At 43.3% G+C, this 20077-nt stretch overlaps 1 protein-coding gene across 1 annotated transcript in view; it reads right to left on the bottom strand.

The window, feature by feature from the left end:
- Window positions 1-20077, bottom strand: part of mindy4 (MINDY lysine 48 deubiquitinase 4) — a 303244-nt gene that overhangs the window by 184624 nt on the left and 98543 nt on the right. Inside the window, exon 6 of the mRNA XM_069914923.1 lies at window positions 4988-5037. Within this exon, the coding sequence (XP_069771024.1) occupies window positions 4988-5037 (50 nt within the window). The remainder of the gene's footprint in view (window positions 1-4987; window positions 5038-20077) is intronic.

The raw sequence follows: 20077 nt of genomic DNA on the forward strand, positions 1-20077 counted from the left end.
CTCTTCCTCAAATCCCCTACTACACCTTCTCTGATAATAGTCACCTCCGCTAAGGGTAAATGTTTCTCACTATCTATCTGATTTATGCCCCTCAATTTTCATACCTAATAAGGTCACCCTCACACTTCTCTCCTGCAAAGAAAACAAACCTAATTTTTTCAGTCTCCTTGTAGCTGAAACTCCATCCCTGAAATAGCTTGGAAAATCTCCCCTTGCACCGTCACCAGTGCAATTTCATCAGTCTTGAAGTGGAGACCAGTACTGTGTGCAGTTGTGGCCAGACTATGTTCTGAAAACACTGGGATGGATTCTTCAATCAATGCAACTGAAAAAAAGGGAATATTAAATTTCTACAGAATCTTGTTCAGAGCACACTTGCCTTTCAGTACGAAGAGTCGCTAGTGCAGTACACCAGAGTGCTGGAGAAACTCAGCAGCCCGTGCATCCATGAAAAGTAAAAGGCAGACAGTGTCAGGCAGACAAGATAAGAAAGTTAGAGGGGAAGGAGGAGGAGCACAGGGAGTAGGTAGATTAGAGCTTAGCAGGATCCCCAATTTACAACAAGGTTCCATCCATGAAAAGTGTTCATAATTCATGCTCAGTGTGTGGGAGAGGATTACAAAATCAGCTGTTTCGGGAGAGCCTGCCTCACTGAGCAAGGGAGTCTACTCAGCACTCCCAGCTTTGCTTTGCCTGACCCAGCCCCTGGTTATTGTGGCTTGGGGAGGTGTTGGAGAAAGGAGGCACACCCTACTACCTCACGTGTGTGTCTGCGATCCCAAAGCAGCCAGAGACCCACCCCCATCCATTCCGCTGGTCTCCCAAACGTTCGATGTCCTCTGTATTACATTTTTGAACCTGGGGTTTGAAGAGCAAGAAATTCCCTGTTTAGATATCTTTAGGATTATGAAAGAATTTGACACAATGGACAGAAATCTCTCCACGTAAAAGGAAAACTAGAATGAGAACCATAAGACAGACAAGTACTTATCCACATGCAGAATGCACTACCACAAAGAAACTGGATGAACACCAGGACACTGTGCCCCACCAGTCACTGTGACCATGGCTGATCTGCCCCAGGCCTCATCTCCTCTTCTGCCCCTCTTTCCCAAAGCCTCGAACTGCCTGACTGGGGAGTCACAGCAAGAGTAGCATTTAGCGCAACACTTACAGTGCCAGCGACCCAGGTTTGAATTCAGCGCTGTCTATAAGGAGTTTGTATGTTCTCCCTGTGTTTGCATGGGTTTTCCCCCAGGGCTCCAGGTTTCCTCCCATCCTTCAAAATGTACACGAGTTTTAGGTTAATTGGGGCATTAAGGAAGCTTGGGTCTATTATTTGCCTAAATTATTTCTGAAAAAAAAAATACTGTATCCCAAATGATCATAATCCTCCAGGACAGAGAATTTCAGCAAATTTTGCAAGATGAATGGAAGGGAAAATAAATATCTCGATGTCAGCTGAAGGAGGATTACTTCGAATAAAGTCTGGCATGAAGATGAAATTCAATCCAGACAGTTCTATAGTTGTGTAGTGATGCATTCACGGAAGTTAAACCAGGCCATATACAGTGAATGGCAGGGGCCTGGGGATTGTTGTCAGAGAGACCAAGCGATACGAGTACATAATTCTCTGAGAGCGATGGCACCAGTAGCCTGGGTGGTGTTCGGGTATCATGCCTGTCTTTATCGGTTATGGCCTTGAATACAAGAATTGGGACACCCAATTACAATTGTACAAAAGGTTGCTTAGGTCATACTTGGAGCACTGTGTGCTATTCTGGTCAGCATATTAAGTGATGATGCTAGAGAGGGTGCAGAAAAGATTCTCAAGTATGACTGGAAGGCTTGAGTTGAATGGAAAGATGAGATAGGCAAGGACTGTTTTCTCTGGACAGAAATAGGCAGAAGGATGACCTATTGGAGGTTATAAAATTATGAGGGGCTAAGATATGGTGGATCACCATATTATTTTTCCCAAGGTAGGGGAGACTAAAACTAGAGGTCATCGATCTATTTAACCATATAACCACTTACAGCACAGAACAGGCCAGTTCGGCCCTACTCGTCCACGCCGTAGCAAATCCCCACCCTCCTAGTCCCACTGACCAGCACCCGGTCCATACCCCTCTAGTCCCCTCCTCTCCATGTAACGATCCAGTCTTTCCTTAAATGTAACCAAGGATCCCGCCTCGACCACGTCTGTCGGAAGCTCATTCCACATCCCCACCACCCTCTGCGTAAAGAAATTTCCCCTCATGTTCCCCTTATAATTTTCCCCCTTCAATCTTAAACCGTGTCCTCTAGTTTGAATCTCCCCCTTTCTTAATTGAAAAAGCCTATCCACGTTGACTCTGTCTGTCCCTTTTAAAATCTTAAACACCTCGATCAAGTCCCCTCTCAATCTTCTACGCTCCAGAGAAAAAAGCCCCAGTCTGCACAACCTTTCCCTGGAACTCAGACCCTGAAATCCTGTCGACATTCTCGTGAACCTTCTCTGCACTCTCTCTATTTTGTTTATATCTTTCCTATAATTTGGTGACCAAAACTGTACACAGTACTCCAAATTTGGCCTCACCAAGGCCTTGTACAATTTCATCATTTATTTATTTTATTTACAGTACAGTGAAGGTAATTCCTGCCATTTAAATCCATACGGGTCAATTTCACCCAAATTAAATAACAACTCCATATACGAGTAGGAAGGTGGAAAGAAACCTGAGCACTCAGGGAAAACCCACGCAGACATGGGGAGAATGCACAAACTCCTGAAAGACAGCGCCGGATTCGAACCCAGGTCTCAGTTGCTGTAATAGCATTGTGCTAATTGTGCAGCTCCAGGTGATTAAAGGGGAGAAGGGAATGACTTCAAGGGAACAGGAGGTCTAGGTTTTCAATACAGGGTGGTGGGAATATGGCAGAGGAAGTGGTAGAGACATTTAAACCTGTACATGGATTGGAAAGTTATAATGAAAAAAGTAATGGTCCAAATGCAGGCAAATCAGCCTATCTCAGATAGGCATCAAGGTCAGTATGGACAAGTTGGGTTGAAGAGCCAGTTTCCCTGCAGTATAACCCTATGACTAACTTGTTGACCAAAATAACTTCCTTCTGGGAAGAAAATATCATTCAATATCAATTCAGCCTCAACCTTCCAAACTAGTTAGCTTATGTGCATTTAGCTCCAATCATGTTTCGCATTTGTCCAAAACAGACCAGTGGCAGAGAAAAGTCAAAGTTTTGTCCACACATTCAGGGAAACAACTGCAAATGCCTGAGCACAACAAGCAGTTCACATGGTTTATCAGCCATTGGCTGTAGACCAGACGAAGTGCTGAGAATCCTCACTCTTCCAATGTCCTAACATTGAGGAAAATTTAGACATACAGTACTTCACGATAACAGGCTCTTTCAGCCCACAAGCCTGTACCACCCAATTAACCTACACCTCGGTATGATTTGAAGGGTGGGAGGAAACCAATGCTCCAGGGGGAAACCCACACAGACACAAGGAGAAGGTACAAACTCCTTACAGAATCAAGCACGTAAAACTGAAGTGTTAGCACATATGGAGATAGAACATTGCAGTACAGTACATTTGCCCCACAATGTAGTACCAACCTAAATAAACAAAAAAAGCTTCCCCACCTCATAACCCACTGTTTTCCTTTAATTCATGCGCCTACCTAAGAGTATTTTGAATCTTCCTATTTTACCAGCCTCCTCCACCACCACACCGGCAACACATTCCAGGCATCACCACTCTGTGTATATATAAAAAAAACTACCCCTGACATCTCACCTCAACTTTCCTCCCCTTGCTTTGTACAGATATCGTCTGGAGTTTGCTACTTTCACCCTGTGAAAAAGGTACGTTGTCCACCAAATCTTGTAGACCTCTTTTAAGTCACCTTTCATCCTTCTTCACTCCAAACATAAAAGGCCTAGCTCTGTTAACCATGCCCCATATGACACATTCTCTAATCCAGGCAACATCCGAGGAAATCTCCACTGCACACTTGTCATAGCTTGCACACCCTGTAATGAGGCAACCAGAATGGAACACCATATCACTTTTAACTACTCTTGAGTTTAAGAGTTTAATGTTGCAGATGAATCATACTCTGGTGAGACCACACTTGGAATATGGTGTTCAGTTCTGGTTACAGGAAGGATGTGGAAGTTATGGAGAGGGTGCAGAGGAGATTTTACCAGGATGATGCCTGAATTGGAAAATATGATTTAGGAGGAAAGGTTGGCAGAGCTGGGATTTTTCTCTTTGGAGCAAAGGATGAGAATTAATTAATGAATTAATGAGAATTAATTAATAATTAATAAACATTTTTAAAATTTGGTTAAATAAATTTTTACATGATGAGGAATTAGGGGATATGGGGAGAAGGCAGGTAGGTAGAGTTAGGTCATAAATTAGATCAGCCATGATCGTATTGAATGGCGGAGCAGGCTCGATGGGCCATTTTTGGCCTACTCCTGTTCCTATGTTCCTATGTGTAGGAAATTATGAGAGGCATATATAGGATGGATAGCCAGCGCCTTTTTCCCAGGGCGACAGTACCAGAGGACATTGGTACAAGATGAGGGGAGGAAAGTTTAGCGGACACATCAGGGGTAAGTATTTTTTAAAAACACAGAGAGTGATGGGTGCCTGGAATACATTGCCGGGCTGGTACAAAAAGGGCATTTAAAATAATTTAGATAGGCACATGAATGCAAGAAAAAATAGAGGGTTATGGGTGTATGGGAAGGAAGGGTTAAATTGTTGTGGAGTAAATTTACGTAGGACAGCATAACATTATGGCCGAAGGGGTTGTACTGTGCTGGAATGTTCTATGTTCTATCCTACTATATATAATAGTCAAAAAAAGGGAAGAGAAACTCAATGATTGAAGAAAACCAACAAATTTCCCTTCCAGTCAGCAGAAAAGTGTTGTAGAACCCCTCCCTATATCTGTGTGTGTAGACATACCTAATTGTAGCTGTTCCTCCAGTTGATTTTCAGAACACATCGAGGGCATTCTGGAAGGAATAAACATATATGAAGATAGGCAAAGAAGTGATGGAATCTAAAAGATAAACTTCTAGCTTATTTATAATTATTTTCATATTGTACCTAACCTATTCTGAAGCATACTCCTTGCTCCCCAACAGATTTACTGCTACATTATACCTAGTACAGTGAGAAGGGTTCTTCCACAAGCAGTCTAGCAAGTCAACTCTAAATTTTATACAGCCTTACAAAATGGGCCAACAGTACAATTACCGACTATAGAGTTATGCATTTACATTCAATTACAGAATTATAAAGTTTCAATGAAAAAAAATAAGTAGTGCATATCAAGGGCAGCGTGAGAACACAATGGTAGGGTTCATTCAGGAGCCTGATGACTGTGGGGAAGAAATTCTTTCTGTGTCTGTGGGTGCGTGATTTCACACATTTGAATTTTTCCCTGATGGAAAGAGGGAGAGAGGGTGTCCATGATGTGGTGGGTCCTTGAAAGGTTGGCTGCCTCTCCTAGGCAGCAGTAGGTGCAGAGTCCATGGAAGGGAGGGAAGTTTGTGTGATGTCCTGAGTTGTCCTAACTTCTTCTGACCTTGAACAGAACAGCTCTTCTACCACATTTTGATGCATCCAGCAATCTGCCCTCAATGGTGGGCTCGTAGAGGTTGTTGAGAGACATGCCAAACTTCTTTAGTCTTCCAAAAAAGTAGAGGCATTGATTTGCTTTCTTAACCGTAATTATGCATTTTTCCTCTGAACCACGTTCTCCTGGCTTCTCCCTATAACCTGTGACTCCCTAATTAAGAAACCATCAAGTTCTGCTTTAAATGTAGCCAATGACGTGGCCTCCACAGTGGTCCGTGGCAACAAATTCCACAGAATCACCACATTCTGGCTGACTGCATTTCTTCTCATCTATGTCCTTTCATCCTGAAGCTGTGCCCTCTGGACCCAGACTCTCTCACTATTTGCAGCTGCAGCAAGAATTTTGGTGCATATGCCCATTTTAAAAATATATTATTTATAATATTTCAAACTCAAATAGTGTCAATAATCCACAATAATCCATAATAATAAAACACACATTTTTAATTATATAAAAGCTTCCCCGTTGAATCCAATTTTTCCTCCCACCCTTATCCCAATTAATATATCCAGAGACAAAATCAAATAGACAATTACCCTGAAAAGAGAGAGAGCAACAATGAATTAGACCTTGTCCCCTATTCCTGTAGCATTTTACAGCGTCCCTTTACCTTCCAGACATATTAGGGTCATAAGGACCAAAAAGTAAAACAAAACAATACACATTTTTTTTTTAAATTCTTAGGAAAAAGAACAAATTCAATGAAAAGGCAGAAATCGTAGAATTTGTCGGGACCCAACTGTCGGCCTCCAGGTCTTTAAATTTTAATGACTCAACCTAAAGATGGATCATGGATGGGTCACCCCACTCCAAGTAGAGGGTCGACAGGAACGGACAGAGTGACGAAGCACAATGAACTGCATTATATCTTTGCACCTATATAATGCAGGTACAGTTGCCAAATTTTAAGCAAGGTGTTGTATTTCCTCAAATTATAGGTAATTTTCTCCAGGAAACACAGCTCTGCATTTCCACTTTTCAGCACAATGCTTAGATGAAAGTCCAACTTCCAAGTAATCGTTATGCGCTTCCTGGCCACTGCCAAGGCATCGACACAAATTGGATTTGAAATTTGGTCCTGTGGAAATTCTTTACCTGTGATTTTTTTTCTAGGATTTGGCCTACCTCCTCCCTCAAAGAATGAGGCAATATACCTCAAATGCACTGCCCAATAGTATTTCTTAAAATCTGGTAATCTCAGTCCGCCAAAACTGTAATCCCAGGTTAATTTCTGCATGGAGACCCTGCCCCCCACCCCCCTCTCCTGTTCCAAATGAACCTACTTACCTGTGAATCAATATTCTGAAAGAATCCCTGGGGCACCGCCATAGGCAAAGTCTATAAACATAGAAGATAGGAGCAGGAGTAGGTCATTCGGCCCTTCGAGCCTGCTCTGCCATTCAATGAGATCATGGCTGATCTTAAAGTTCAGTACCCCGTCCCCGCCTTCTCTCCGTAACCTCTAATTCCCTTTTACTGAAGAAATATATTTAATTCCCTCTTAAATATATTCAATGAACCTGCCTCTACTGGTCTCTGTGGCAATGAATTCCACGGATTCACCACCCTCTGGGTAAAGAAATTCCTCCTCATCTTGGTTCTAAATGGTTTGCCTATTATCCTCGAACCATGGCCCCGGGTTCTGGACTCCCCCACCATCAGAAACATCCCTTCCGCATCCATTCTGTCCAGTCCTGCCAAAATTTTATAGGTCTCTATGAGATCCCCTCTCAATCTTCTAAACTCCAGCGAGTACAATCCCAATTTGCGCAATCTTTCCTCATAAGAGGTACTGAAGCCTTGGTAACAGATTCATCTTGATTCAATTGACCCTGCCCATTCATCTGTTTAGGTCCTCTATTTTCTTTGAGCATGGGGATATAATTCAGTTTAAATAAATTTTGTAGATTATTATCCACTTTGACTCCCAGGTATTTGATCCCTTTTCGTGGCCACTTCAATTAACTGTTTTCTTTAAATTGATTATAATGTAAAAGGTATAATTTCTCTCTTGTACCTGAGACTTTCCCCATATTCCTCCAGGGTAAAGCTTGGTTAATGAACTTGTTGGGCCTGTCAGATATATCAGCACATATCATCTGCAAATAAGTTGATTTTGTGTTCTTCCCGACCTACTCTAAACCCATTGAAATCTGATCCCATCGTATTCCTTCAGCCAGTGGTTCTATAGCCAAAATGAATAGAGATGGAGACAATGGACACCCCTGTCTTCTAGATCTCGATAGTGGGAAATATTTGCCCATTGGTCACAACTTTAGCCTTGGGTGAGTGATACAGCACCCTAATCCAATTTCTCCATTACCTTAAATAGCAAGTCCCACTCTATCGAACATCTTCGCAGCATCTAGGGCTACGGCTACACTTGGACCATCCCTTAACTGTTCCAGATGTATGATACTTAGCAGTCTTCTTACGTTATCCACAGCCTGTCTCTTTTGTACAAAGCCTGCTTGGTCTACATTTGTTAGCTTTGGCAAAGCTACAATCTATTTGCCAGAGCCTTCGTAAGTATCTTATAATCCGTATTCAGCATTGAAATAGGTCTATAATAGGTCTATAAGAGGACAGTTTCAGAGGGCTCCAATCACTGCAATAATGGCCATTGACAAAGATTCTGGGAGTGTATGGGTTTCAACTGCCTGATCCACCACCTCCATAAAAATGGGCATCAAGAGATCTTTGAATTCCCTGTAAAACTCAGTGGAAACCCATCCTCCCCCAGAGACTTACCAGCTTGCAACAGATTTAAAGGTTTTTCTATTTCTTCTTCTGTGAAGGGAGCATTCAATCCCTCCTGATCTTCCTGACCTAAATTTGGTAATTTTGACAGGAATTTATCTATTTTCTCAGGCTTCCCCAATGATTCTGACATACAATTTTTCATAAAATTGTCTGAAAGTTTAATTGATCTCCTTTGACTTATGAGATCCTGTCGTCCCCTGTCTGAAATGCATTAATTGTTCTTGAGGCTTGCTCTGCCCTCAGCTTCCAGGAGAGGACTCTATGGGCTCGTTCCCCCAGCTCATAATACTTCTGCCTCCATCTTAATATGTCCTTCTCCATTGTGTATGCTTGAAGTGTATTATGTTTTTTATTTGTCAGAGTCTGACATTTTTTTCTTCAGAGCCTGAATTTTGAAAGTCTTTTACTAACTCCGCAATTTCCTGTTCCAATTCCTCTACCTCCCTTAAATATTCTTTAAACTGCTTTTGAATAAACTATTATTTGACCTCTCGAGTACGCTTTAAGAGTGTCCCAAAGAAGGAATTTGTCCACAGTTGAATTACAGAACATGTCTATCTGTGTTCTAACAAAGCTACAAAACTCTGGTTTCTTCAACAGCAATGGATTAAGTTGCCATCTCCTGTTTATCTGGCATTGCAATTGTCAGTGTCAAGGGGGAATGGTCTGACAAAAGTCTCGCCGTGTATTCAGTTTCCATGATCCTACCCTCTATTTGGGCTGACACCAAGAACAAATCTATCCTGGTATAGGAGTCATGCTGTTTCAAATAAAATGAATAATCCCTTTTTCTTGGATGCTGTCATCTCATGCATCTATTAAATTCTGCTCTTTCATGAAGGTCTGGATAGTTTTAGCCGCCCTGTCCTTAGTTATCCTTCTCGATGACTTATCCAAGACCGGATGCAGACAAAAATTGAAATCCCCCCCCAATCAGGATTTTCTCTTCCCTCCACCAATTTAAAAAAAAATCTTGTATAAAATTCTCATTATCCCAATTAAAGGCATATATGTTCAATAAGGTCCAGGATTCTGAATATCTCTCCATCACAAATCTTCCTGCTATATCCGTGTCCACGCTTTCCACCCTCACCAAAACGTTTTTACCTACCAAAATCACTACCCCAACCCTTGCCTTAGAATTAAAGGAGGTCACTTTTACCTGACCCACCCATCCTCTCTTCAGTTTTTGGTGTTCATGTTCTATTAAATGTGTTTCCTGAAGGAAAGATATATCTACTCCCAATTTTCTTTTGTGTGCCAAGACTCTTTTTCTCTTCACCATTCTGTTTAATCTATTTGTGTTAGCACTAACACATTTTATACAGTTGGTCATTGACCAGACCACTGGTCCCACAATGAATTCCCCAAAAAAAGAAAGAAAAGAGGCAAAGACAAAAACCAACCCCAACCCTCTGGCGATCGCCTCTCCCATGCCATTGCCATTTCCCTCTCTTGTTCAGTCTGTGTAGTCTACACCTTTCCCCTTCATCTTCCTCCTCCACCCTCACCCCAGAGTCTTCCCAGATCCCTTCCCATTACTAATATATTTTCATCAAACAAATATTTATACATATTTACATTAGAATACTTTATATTTTGCAGCAGTTGTTTACATTGACATACATTAATCCCCGTTTTTACTTTAATTTTTATTTTAATTCCCCCCCCCCGCCCCCCTGAGTGCTGACAGTTCCTTAGCAAATTGCTGTGCTTTTCCCAGGTCTGCAAAAAATCTAATTTCCTCCCTAGCAGTACTACTTTCAGAGTGGCCGGGAGCCTAAGGACACACTCGTATCCCTTTTGTTTCACCAGTCTTTTGACTGGTTCAAATTCTTTTCTGCACTTTAAAAGTGCTGCGCTGATATTGGGGTAGAAAAATACTTTATACCTTTCTAGTTCCAATGGCCCCACCCCACTCCCACACCGGCCGCTGCCACCCCCAAAATGTTTTCCCTGTCAAGGTGAACAGGATTTCTGCCCCGGGGCCCAGTTTCGGATGGGGTGACCAGTGTGCCTTCTTCACCTTCTCTCCCAATATGTCTCTGTCCAGCACTTCGGGGATCCAACTCTAGAAAAAACTCACAGGATTCTTCAACTCGATCCCCCCCCCCATTAACCCCACTATTTTTATGGGAATAATTTTCCAGAGCATCCAATTTATCCCAGACGCTTTCCCTTTCCCTCACTAACGTATTTAATTCATTTTCCATCCTATTTATTCTGTCCTCATTTGTACCCACTCTGTCTTCGACTTCTGCCATTCTCTCTGTTAAGCCAGAGAGGGCAACTTGCATTTTGTCCAATTTCCTACCCATTTCCTTGGCCCTCCTCCACTGCCTGGGCCAGTCTATCTTCCACAAGTCCAGTGGCCTCCAATAAATCACACAAAGAGGACTCCAAGCCCTCCTCTCACTTTGTCTTGACTCACAGTGCTTCACAGGCCTCCTGCTTCATGTCAATCCTCCCATCCTCCATTTTGACTGCTCCCGCCTGTTGGCGTTGTCATTGTTCCCGTCGCTGTTGCTTGCCATGCTGCTGGACCCAATACTGGATCACCTCGAGCCCACCACTCAACGCGCTTCCCGATACCACTGCTCCTGACAACCGCCACACATTTGTCGTGTTCAGCAAGATAGCGCCGACCTGGTGCTTTTTCAGAGGGAGGGGGGTCCCCAAGCCCTTCCCACGCTCCGGGTCACTCCACGGGACTTTCACTTCCCATTTGCCAGTCCGGGTAGTGTTGCTTCCCCTTTATGGAGCGGCCTTACCTCGACCTCTGTGTTGCTGTGGGGTGGGATGCATCTCCCTCTCCACATCATCCTCCGCAACAGGCCTCGAGCTAGCCCTGCCACGAGGCGCCTCAGGATGATCCCCTGGCGATTCTTTGGTGTTTTGCTAACTGTTTTGTTGTCGTCTTTTTACCGTTAACATTTTCCAACACCACTGGTGAGTATTTTGATAGTTCCTTTTGCTATACTTCTAGGTTTTCTTTCCTTCATATCTGGGAGCTCCTGAGTTTCATTTCCTCTCACACTCCTTGCATCAAGTCACCCCGCATATGCCAATATTGTCATTTTTAAATATCTTCCGGATGATTGGATGGTTAAGTAAATGCATGCTGGGCTTTTCAATGGAGAATGTTCACATAGCATTGCACAGATAAATAAAACTCAACATCATACTGCTAGGCACTAAATCAGGTGTTTCCATTTTAAGTCCCAAGATCTCTGCTTCAGCAACATTAACCTGACTATAGTTCTGTGTAGAATCTAACCTGCACGTAGTGTTCAACTATCAGTTTTTCATAGAACATACTTCGACCCATAATGTCGTGCTGACCTATGTAAACCTACTCCACAACAATATAATCCTTCCCTACCCAACACCCATAACCCTCTATTTTTCTCATATCCATGTGCCTATCTCAAAGTTTTTTAAACGTCCTGACTGTACCAGCCTGCAACACCCAGCAATGCATTCCAGGAACCCATCATCCTGAGTTTAAAAAAACTCTGATAGTCCCCTAAACTTCCCACTGCTCACTTTAAACATATATCCTCTGGTATTTGCTGTTGTTGCCCCGGGAAAAAAATTCCTTGGCTAACTTTAAGAAATGATCTATGTTTAATGATATACTGACAGAACAAGTTCTCAACTCCAGCCCAAATGTCATGCACAGACTTAAAGCCACCCTGGCTTTTTGGAATATCTGAGCAGAGAAGCTCTTGCAGATGGTTTATTCAGAATCCTCATCATAAGTTAGTTTTAAGCAGCTCAACGTAGAAAAATATAGCAAAGTAACTGTTAATCATTCAATTGCATTAGTCATACAGTTTTCACATTGACCTGGATAATATATGCCTGTAAGCAGACCAAACCTTTATTCAAATGACCATTGACCTTCACAGGAATTAAAGATTTTAGAACATAGAAAAGGTACAAGACCCTTTGACCAAAGATGAAAAAACATACAAATGCTGGAGAAACTCAGCAGGTCAAACAGTGCATTTATATAGCAAAGGTAAAGATACATCACCAATGTTTCAGGCCTTCATCAAGGGGTGGGGAAAGCCTTCCAAGGGATGCCTAACCTGAAGAAGTTTGCCTTTGCTCTCTGCAGAGTTCTGTGGGATTCTCTCTCACTGCTGCTCTCAACCATGTACTCACCCAGACTCAATTCCACAACCATGTTCCCTTCCTCTCTACTTGCCTCCGATGCCAGCTTGTGCCTAGTGGATTCCAGATACAATTCCAGGCCTCTCAGTTTGGCCCACACCAGGACCTCAGGTACTTGCACCACATTGACCATCGCTCTTTCTGCTTCTCCCAATGACTCCTACTCACCACCCTCACCTCGATGCCCTCTTTCTGCCACAGCTCCAGACCTCACTGGCCATGGCTTGCAGCAGACCCCTCCTGAACTGCATCCGCTGCCAGATCCAAACATTCATCCACTGGTTCCACACTCATTTGGTACCCAACAAGGATCATAAGCTCACGTCCCTGGAAACTGCAGCTTCTGCGATGCTCCACGTGGATCCCCATCTCGGCCTCAGTCACCTGCCCTCCAGAACTCCCACCACCACAGCCGCCGACCTGGACTCAGACCTTGGCTGCTGCAAGCACAGAGCTCCCACCGCCACAGCCTCGGACCCAAGCCCAGGCCTTAGCCACTCATGAAACAGGGCTCCCACCACCACGACCGCTGACCTGGGCCCAGACTCCAGCTGCCTACACAATGGAGCTCCCACTGCCACGGCCACCCACACCACCACTCCACTCACCGGAGCCACAGATGCCATCTCCTAGCGGTATCCAGGCCCTGGTCGCTGACCCAACGGAGCTCCAGAAGCCATGAGTGCCCACCCCTACCTAGGCCACAGTCGCTAATCCGACGGAGCTCCCAACGCCACTGCCACCCAACCCAACCCAGGCTCTGACCCCATACTCACTGCAGATCGGTGCTGACTCCAGCACTGGACCTGCAGAAGACGCTGATATAAGTTGTTCGGACATCTCTCGTGTTCCCCCACACCTTGATGAAGGGCTCCAGCCCGAAACGTTGGTGATGTATCTTTACCTTTACTACATAAAGGCACTGTTTGACCTGCTGAGTTTCTCCAGCATTTGTTTGCTTTTTCACTTAACCACGGTGTCAACAGAATCCTGTGTTTTACCTTTGACCAATGATGTTGGGCAACCTTTGTAAACCTACGCCACAACAATGTAATTTTCCCTTCCTCACACCCATAATCCTCTTTTTATTACACCCCCCCACCCCCGTGGAGAAGAAGAAGCATAGGAGATGACCCTAGAGGACAGTGACCATGGCAGAAGACTAGCGAGGGACTCAGAAGCTGAAGGACCTACACAGACTTAGGGCTGCTGGACACTGGCTCATGGGAACCAGGTATTGGAACCGGGATCTGAGCGGGTGCTGAGGGCAAGAAGGGCTCCCAAAGGGCCTCAAGTGCTGAAGCCTTCTTGATCGTATCAGAGATTTACATCTGGAAGTTGGGTTGTCAATTAATCCAACAGGGATCTGTGCGGCTGCAGAGGAGTTTGAGGCAAATCCACGGACACTCGGTGACTCTGAAGAGACTCTCTTTTGTTTCTTTCTCTGTAACTGTAAGGGGTATTAAGCAATACTAATGGTGAATCTTTGTCTGCCTTTATGGTTTAATGTTACATTTTCTGTCTTATTGAATAACAGTAAAAGAATCTTGAGCCTAAGAGTCTTTTGAATGCCCCTATGGTACCAACTTCCACCACCACCTCCAGGCACCCATCACTCTCTCAGTTTAAAAAAAGCTTACCTCTGACGTCTTCCCTAAACTTTCCTCCACTCACCTTAAACAGATTTGGTATTGTTGCCCCAGGAGAGCCTTGCAGGATTGTAGCTATGGGGAAAGAGTGAACTTGATTTCTCTGGAGCAAAGAAGGCTAAGGGGTGAACTGTTTGAAAGTGGTTGATATCTGGAATGATCTGCCAGGGATATTGGTGGGAACAGATATGATGTTTAAGGGACATTTAGTCAGACACTGAAATAGGTAAGGCATAGAAGGATATGGACTGAATGCCAGGATAGCCAAAATGGTCACCGTGGGTGGGGTGGGGCAGAGCCCATTTCCATGCTGTATGACTCTATTAGGAGCCTTTGGAATCAGAAATGTTCAAAAAAAGTAGCAGAAGGAGATTCCATAGATAATGTTCAAAACCAGATAGATACCCAAGAATGAGAACTTGTACGATCACCAGCAAAAAGTGGAGATATGAGACCAAGCATGACTGATTAAAACAAGCCAACCCAGACACAATTGAATAACTGTCTTTCTTTAATTGTAAGACCTTGCTAAGAGCATGTCTTTCACTGCACAAGTATTAGAATGCAGTTCAGGCCCTCCCATCCTGGTGTCCTCCTCTCCATCTTGCAAGGTTGACAGAACGAGGGCGACAAAAGATGAGAGGTGATTTAATAGAAGTACATAAAATTATGAGGGGCTAAGATAAGTGTGAACAGTCAGCACCATTTTTGGCAGGTGACATTAGCAAATATCAGAGGACATCTGTTTAAGGTGAGTGAAAGGAAGTTTAGGGAAGATGGCAGAGGTAGTTTTTTTTTTACACATACAGAGTGGTGGGTGCCTGGAATGTGTTGCAGGGGTTAGTGGTGGAGGTAGGCATAATAGGGACATTCAAAAGACTCTTGGATAGGCAAATGGATGCAAGAAAAATAGAGGGTTATGGGTGTGAGATTGGGAAGAGTTAGATTGCTGTGGTGTAGGTTGGCACAACATCATGGGCTGAAGGGGTTGTACTTTGCTGTTATGTTCTATGAACTCCTCTGGAAAAGACAACTCTAGATATTCACCACCTATTGCAACAATAAATTCTCTTGCACCTTGTTTTTTTAAAAGACTGTTCATTACTCTTGTAATTGCATCATCTTATTCTAATAGAAACATCTTTACACCTATCATGTCTCCTCTGATCTTGTACATTTTAATAAAATCACTCCTCAGCTTTTAAACTCCAAAGAATATAGACCTTATTCCTTTAGCTATTCACAATAGGACTACCCACGCATCTCTGATTTTACCCAATTTCTTCTGGATTGGGTGCAATGCCAGCATATGCTTTCTTATATAAGTGAATCAAAATTCTGCACAGTATTCCATGTATGCCTCACAACTACAATATACAATTGGAGCAATATTTGCAAAATTTCTAATCTCCTTCAAACAGGAAAATCTACAAATAAAATTTTTAATAAAATATTCCCAAAAAAAGAAAATCTACTAATTATCAATATTTCATAACCACAAAATCCTGATTTATTTTTGTTAGGGAATGAATCCTAAACTGGTCCTTTCACCTACTCAATGAAAGTTTGTGAAAAAAGTATTGGCAGTAGTGTGGCTGGAGGACTGGGACATTATTGGAGGCTATGTGCTCTGGTAATGCACTTGCTTAACTGTTGTGGCTGCGCGCGATTCTGCTGTACGTCCATTTCCGTTGCAAATCCTTCCGAGTAAGAGGCCGGGGAAACTTGTCTATGGCAGCCATGATTCTGGGGGGGGGGGGGGGGGGTGGTGTAGCAGGAGCCACACGCGTACAACAGAATCGCGCACAGCCACAACAGTTAGGCAAGCGCATGACCAGAGCGCATAGCCTCCAACAATGTCCTCGTCCTCCAGCTACAAGCCAGGCACCATCAATTAGGAAAAGCACGCGAATAAGAGCCCGGGCTTTTTATGGCACCCGACACTGGAAAGTGACGTCACTACTGCATCCCAGAAGGGTCAGCCTGAAATGCACAGAGGGAACTATAAAAGCTGTGGTTAAGCACAATAAAAGGTACTGATTCCTGATTCTACTGTCTCCAGTGTCATTTATTGCCATTTGCGTAAGGTAGTGTCGTCAGATAAGCCACTACAGTAGCCAGAAAATGTATTGCAGTCACCTGGAAGTCAGATTCTTATCTGGGCATAGAAAGATTGCATGCAGAAATACAAAAGTCCATTCCATTGGAAAAAATTACATCTAATTTGAGAAATAAATATAATACATACTTACAAATATGAAGGCCATATATACATAAGATAGGTATTGTGGGTTTGTTTTATTCTTTTCTAATCACTGCTCTCTACAACCTCACCAGATAGCACAGATAATATTTGATAGTTAAGTACTCTGTGCTCCCTGACCTGCCTTAGTATAATCCAACATCTTTATCATTCTATTTCTCTTTCTTTTCTTTAATATATTATCAGATATTACTAACATGTCTTCGTAATGATTGCCTTGCTTTTTTGGGGGTTGGGGTTAGAGAGGGTTTTTGTTTATAAGTGGAGGGGGTATATATTTGGATGGATATAGATTATATATGAAAACTTTAAAATAAAGTATTTTTAAAAAACAAGAAAATCTGCAGTTGCTGGGGTCAAAAGCAATTGCCAAAAGTACTGGAGAAGATCAGGCAATCATGCACCATCTACAGGAAGTAAAAAGTAATCTACACTTGGGTCGACACAGCAATGTGGGTCAAAGGACCTATACTGTGCTCTACTGTTCTATTGCATTGGTTGAAAAGTGCTTTGAAACATGCAGAGATCATGAAAGCTTTGAGTGAAGACACAAGATAGCAAATAAATGTCACTTTGACCATTCTCCCAACCTACTCAAGTCCTTACAGGCTCAACACCACTCACCTCTCTACCTATCTTTATATCATCTGTAAACTTGACTACAAAATTAAACATCAAACAGCCCGCACGTCCACATTGAACAGTGATGTTAAAATCGAACTAAAACTACACTGCTTACATTTGATCGATGTCCCTAATATTCATGCGTCTATCTAGAATCTTCTGAAACGCTAATATTGAATGTGTTTGTACCAGTACTTCTGGCAATCCATTTCAGGCACCTACCACTCTCTGTGTAAAATATTTGGCTTGGACATCTCCATTAACCTTCCTTCCCTTCATCCCTCCTGTGTGAAGCTTTTACCCTCTGGAAAAGATTTGGACAGTCAATGTCTCTCATGATCTAATGAATTTTTATCCAGACACCCCTCAGCCTTCTGAACTCCAGAGAAAACAATTCAATTATTATTTGCTGGAAGTGAAGAACTAATCAGGCCAAGTCTCTACATTAATTTCAGTGACAAGTTAAAATTTAATATTTCTCCATTTAACACAAAATATTAACTAACAGCTTTTACAGCTACATCAGTCATGACAATGAAAACAACAATGAATAGAGGGTCCAGATATGATTCATTTCTTTTAAAGCATAGGGGAAAATGACAGATAATTGCACCCAAGATCCTACAAATGGCCTAATCAAGTAGTTATTTATTTTTAAATTTAGACATATATGCCCTTCTGCCCCACGAGCCCATGATACCCACATACTCCAATTAACCTACATACCCTGTACACTTTTGGAAGGTGGGATTAAACAAGAGCACCTAGAGAAAACCCATATAAACAAGGGGAAAACACACAACCTCCTTACACAGCGGTGGATTCGAACCAAAATCTCTCATGCATTCAGCTATTTAATGAAATTCTGCTTTCAAGTGTCTAGATTGAGGCTTGGAGGTTCAGGAAATGAGGTGCCATCAGCTGACCCAAATAAAACTTTCTGAAAGATTTCAGATTCTAACAGCCAAATACAGAGATTCTCGAGTTGTGGGAGATTCAGGCAACATAGAACTATGGCAGGAGATGGTGTAGCCGGTAAACATGCCAGGAGTGAACAAAGAGACTGGAGAGACTCAGTGGATCAGAAAGCATCCACAGAGAGAAATGGTCAATCAATGTTTCAGGTCAGGACCCTTTACTGAGTCCTGATGACTTCCCTCCACGGATGCTCCCTGACCCGCTGAGTCCCTCCAGCTTCACTTTACATAAGAACACAAAAAATAGCAGTCGGCCAGCCATCTGGCCCCATCGAGCCTGCTCAACCATCTAATAAGATCATGACTTATCTGGCCATGGGCTCCACTCTACCTAGCTGCCTGTCCCCCATAAACCTTAATTCTCTTGTGATGCAAAAAAAATCTCTTATCTATATCTTAAATTTATTTAATGAGGCAGTCTCGACTGCTTCATCGGCCACAGAATTTCATTACTTTCTGGTTAAATCAGTTGTCCCCCACCCATCTCCACCCAAAATCTACTCCCTGAATCTTGAGGCTATGTCCCCTAGTTCTAGTCTCACTTTCCAGTGGAAATAACTTCTCTGCATCTAAATAATTTTAAGCCTCGACGACTACATCGGGGCTTCCTCATTTTGAGCTTGTCAACTTCATCCACTTCATGGACAATTTCTACCCTGATCTCAAATTTACCTGCTCCATCTCCAACAACACTGTTCCCTTCCTGGATCTCTCTGTCTCCATCTCAGGAGACAAGCTTTCCACCAACATATACTACAAACTCTCCAACGTCCACAACTACCTGGACTACACCTCCTCACACCCTGCCCCCTGCAAGGATTCCATCCCTTTCTCTTGATTTCTCCACCTTCCTCTGAAAATCCGCCTTCTTCCACAAACGTGGCTTCCCCTCCACCACCATCCACTCAGTCCTCACCCGCATCTCCTCCATTTCCCGCTCATCTGCCCTGGCCCCCTCTGCCCCCAGTTGCAATAAACATAGAATTCCCTTCATCCTCACCTACCACCCCACCAGCCTCTGCATCCAACACATTATCTGCTGAAATTTCTGGAACTTGCTACAGGATCCCACCACCAGACACATTCTTTCCTTCTCCTTCTCTCTCAGCCTTCTGCAGGGACCGCTCCTTCCGCTATTCCTTCGTGCACTCCGCCCTCTCCCACCATCTCAGCATCTCCCCCATGTCCGCAGTAAGTGCAACACTTGCATCCACAGCTCCTCCCTCACCACAGCCCGGGGCCCCAAACAGGCCTTTCAAAGCTCTTTCAAAGCCAGAGGACTTGAATACTGCATCCAGTGCTCCCTTCATGGCATTCCCTACATCAGAGAGATCCCCTCCTCTCTGTTCACAACCAAGCAACCTCCCAGTGGCCAACCATTTTAATTCCAAGTCACACTCCCACGCTCACATGTCTGTCCATGGCTCTGTATACTATCACACCCTGACCACCTGCAGATTGGAGAAACAACACCTTAGTTTCCATTTGGGCACCTACCAGCCAGTTGGCATCAACATTGACTTTAATGCTTCCATTAAATCTTCTAGTCTTTTCTTTCCCCTCCCCCTCTTCCTGCTTTTCCAATTCTTCCATCCACCCACCCAGTCATCGCTCCCTCCTTTCACAACCCAACACCTAATCTTTTGATCGGATCCTTGCTGGCATTTTCTCATACTTTGATGAAGGGCTCAAGCCTGAAACGTCGGTGATGTATCTTTACCTTAGCTGCATAAAGGACACTGTTTGACCTGTTGAGCTTCCCCACCAGTGTGCGCGTTTTTCCTTTCATAATTTTATGTTTCTCAGATCCTATTTCATTCTTCAGCATGCCAGAGATATGTAGTCCTTGGCAACTCATCTCTCCTCATAGGCTAACCCTCTCATCTCCGGAATCAACCTGCTGAATCTCTCTGCACCACCTCCCAAGCCAGTTTATCTTTTCTCAAGTAAGGAAAC

Source organism: Narcine bancroftii, chromosome 1 (genome assembly GCF_036971445.1).
Source record: "Narcine bancroftii isolate sNarBan1 chromosome 1, sNarBan1.hap1, whole genome shotgun sequence".
In the NCBI taxonomy this organism is placed as follows: Eukaryota; Metazoa; Chordata; class Chondrichthyes; order Torpediniformes; family Narcinidae; genus Narcine; species Narcine bancroftii.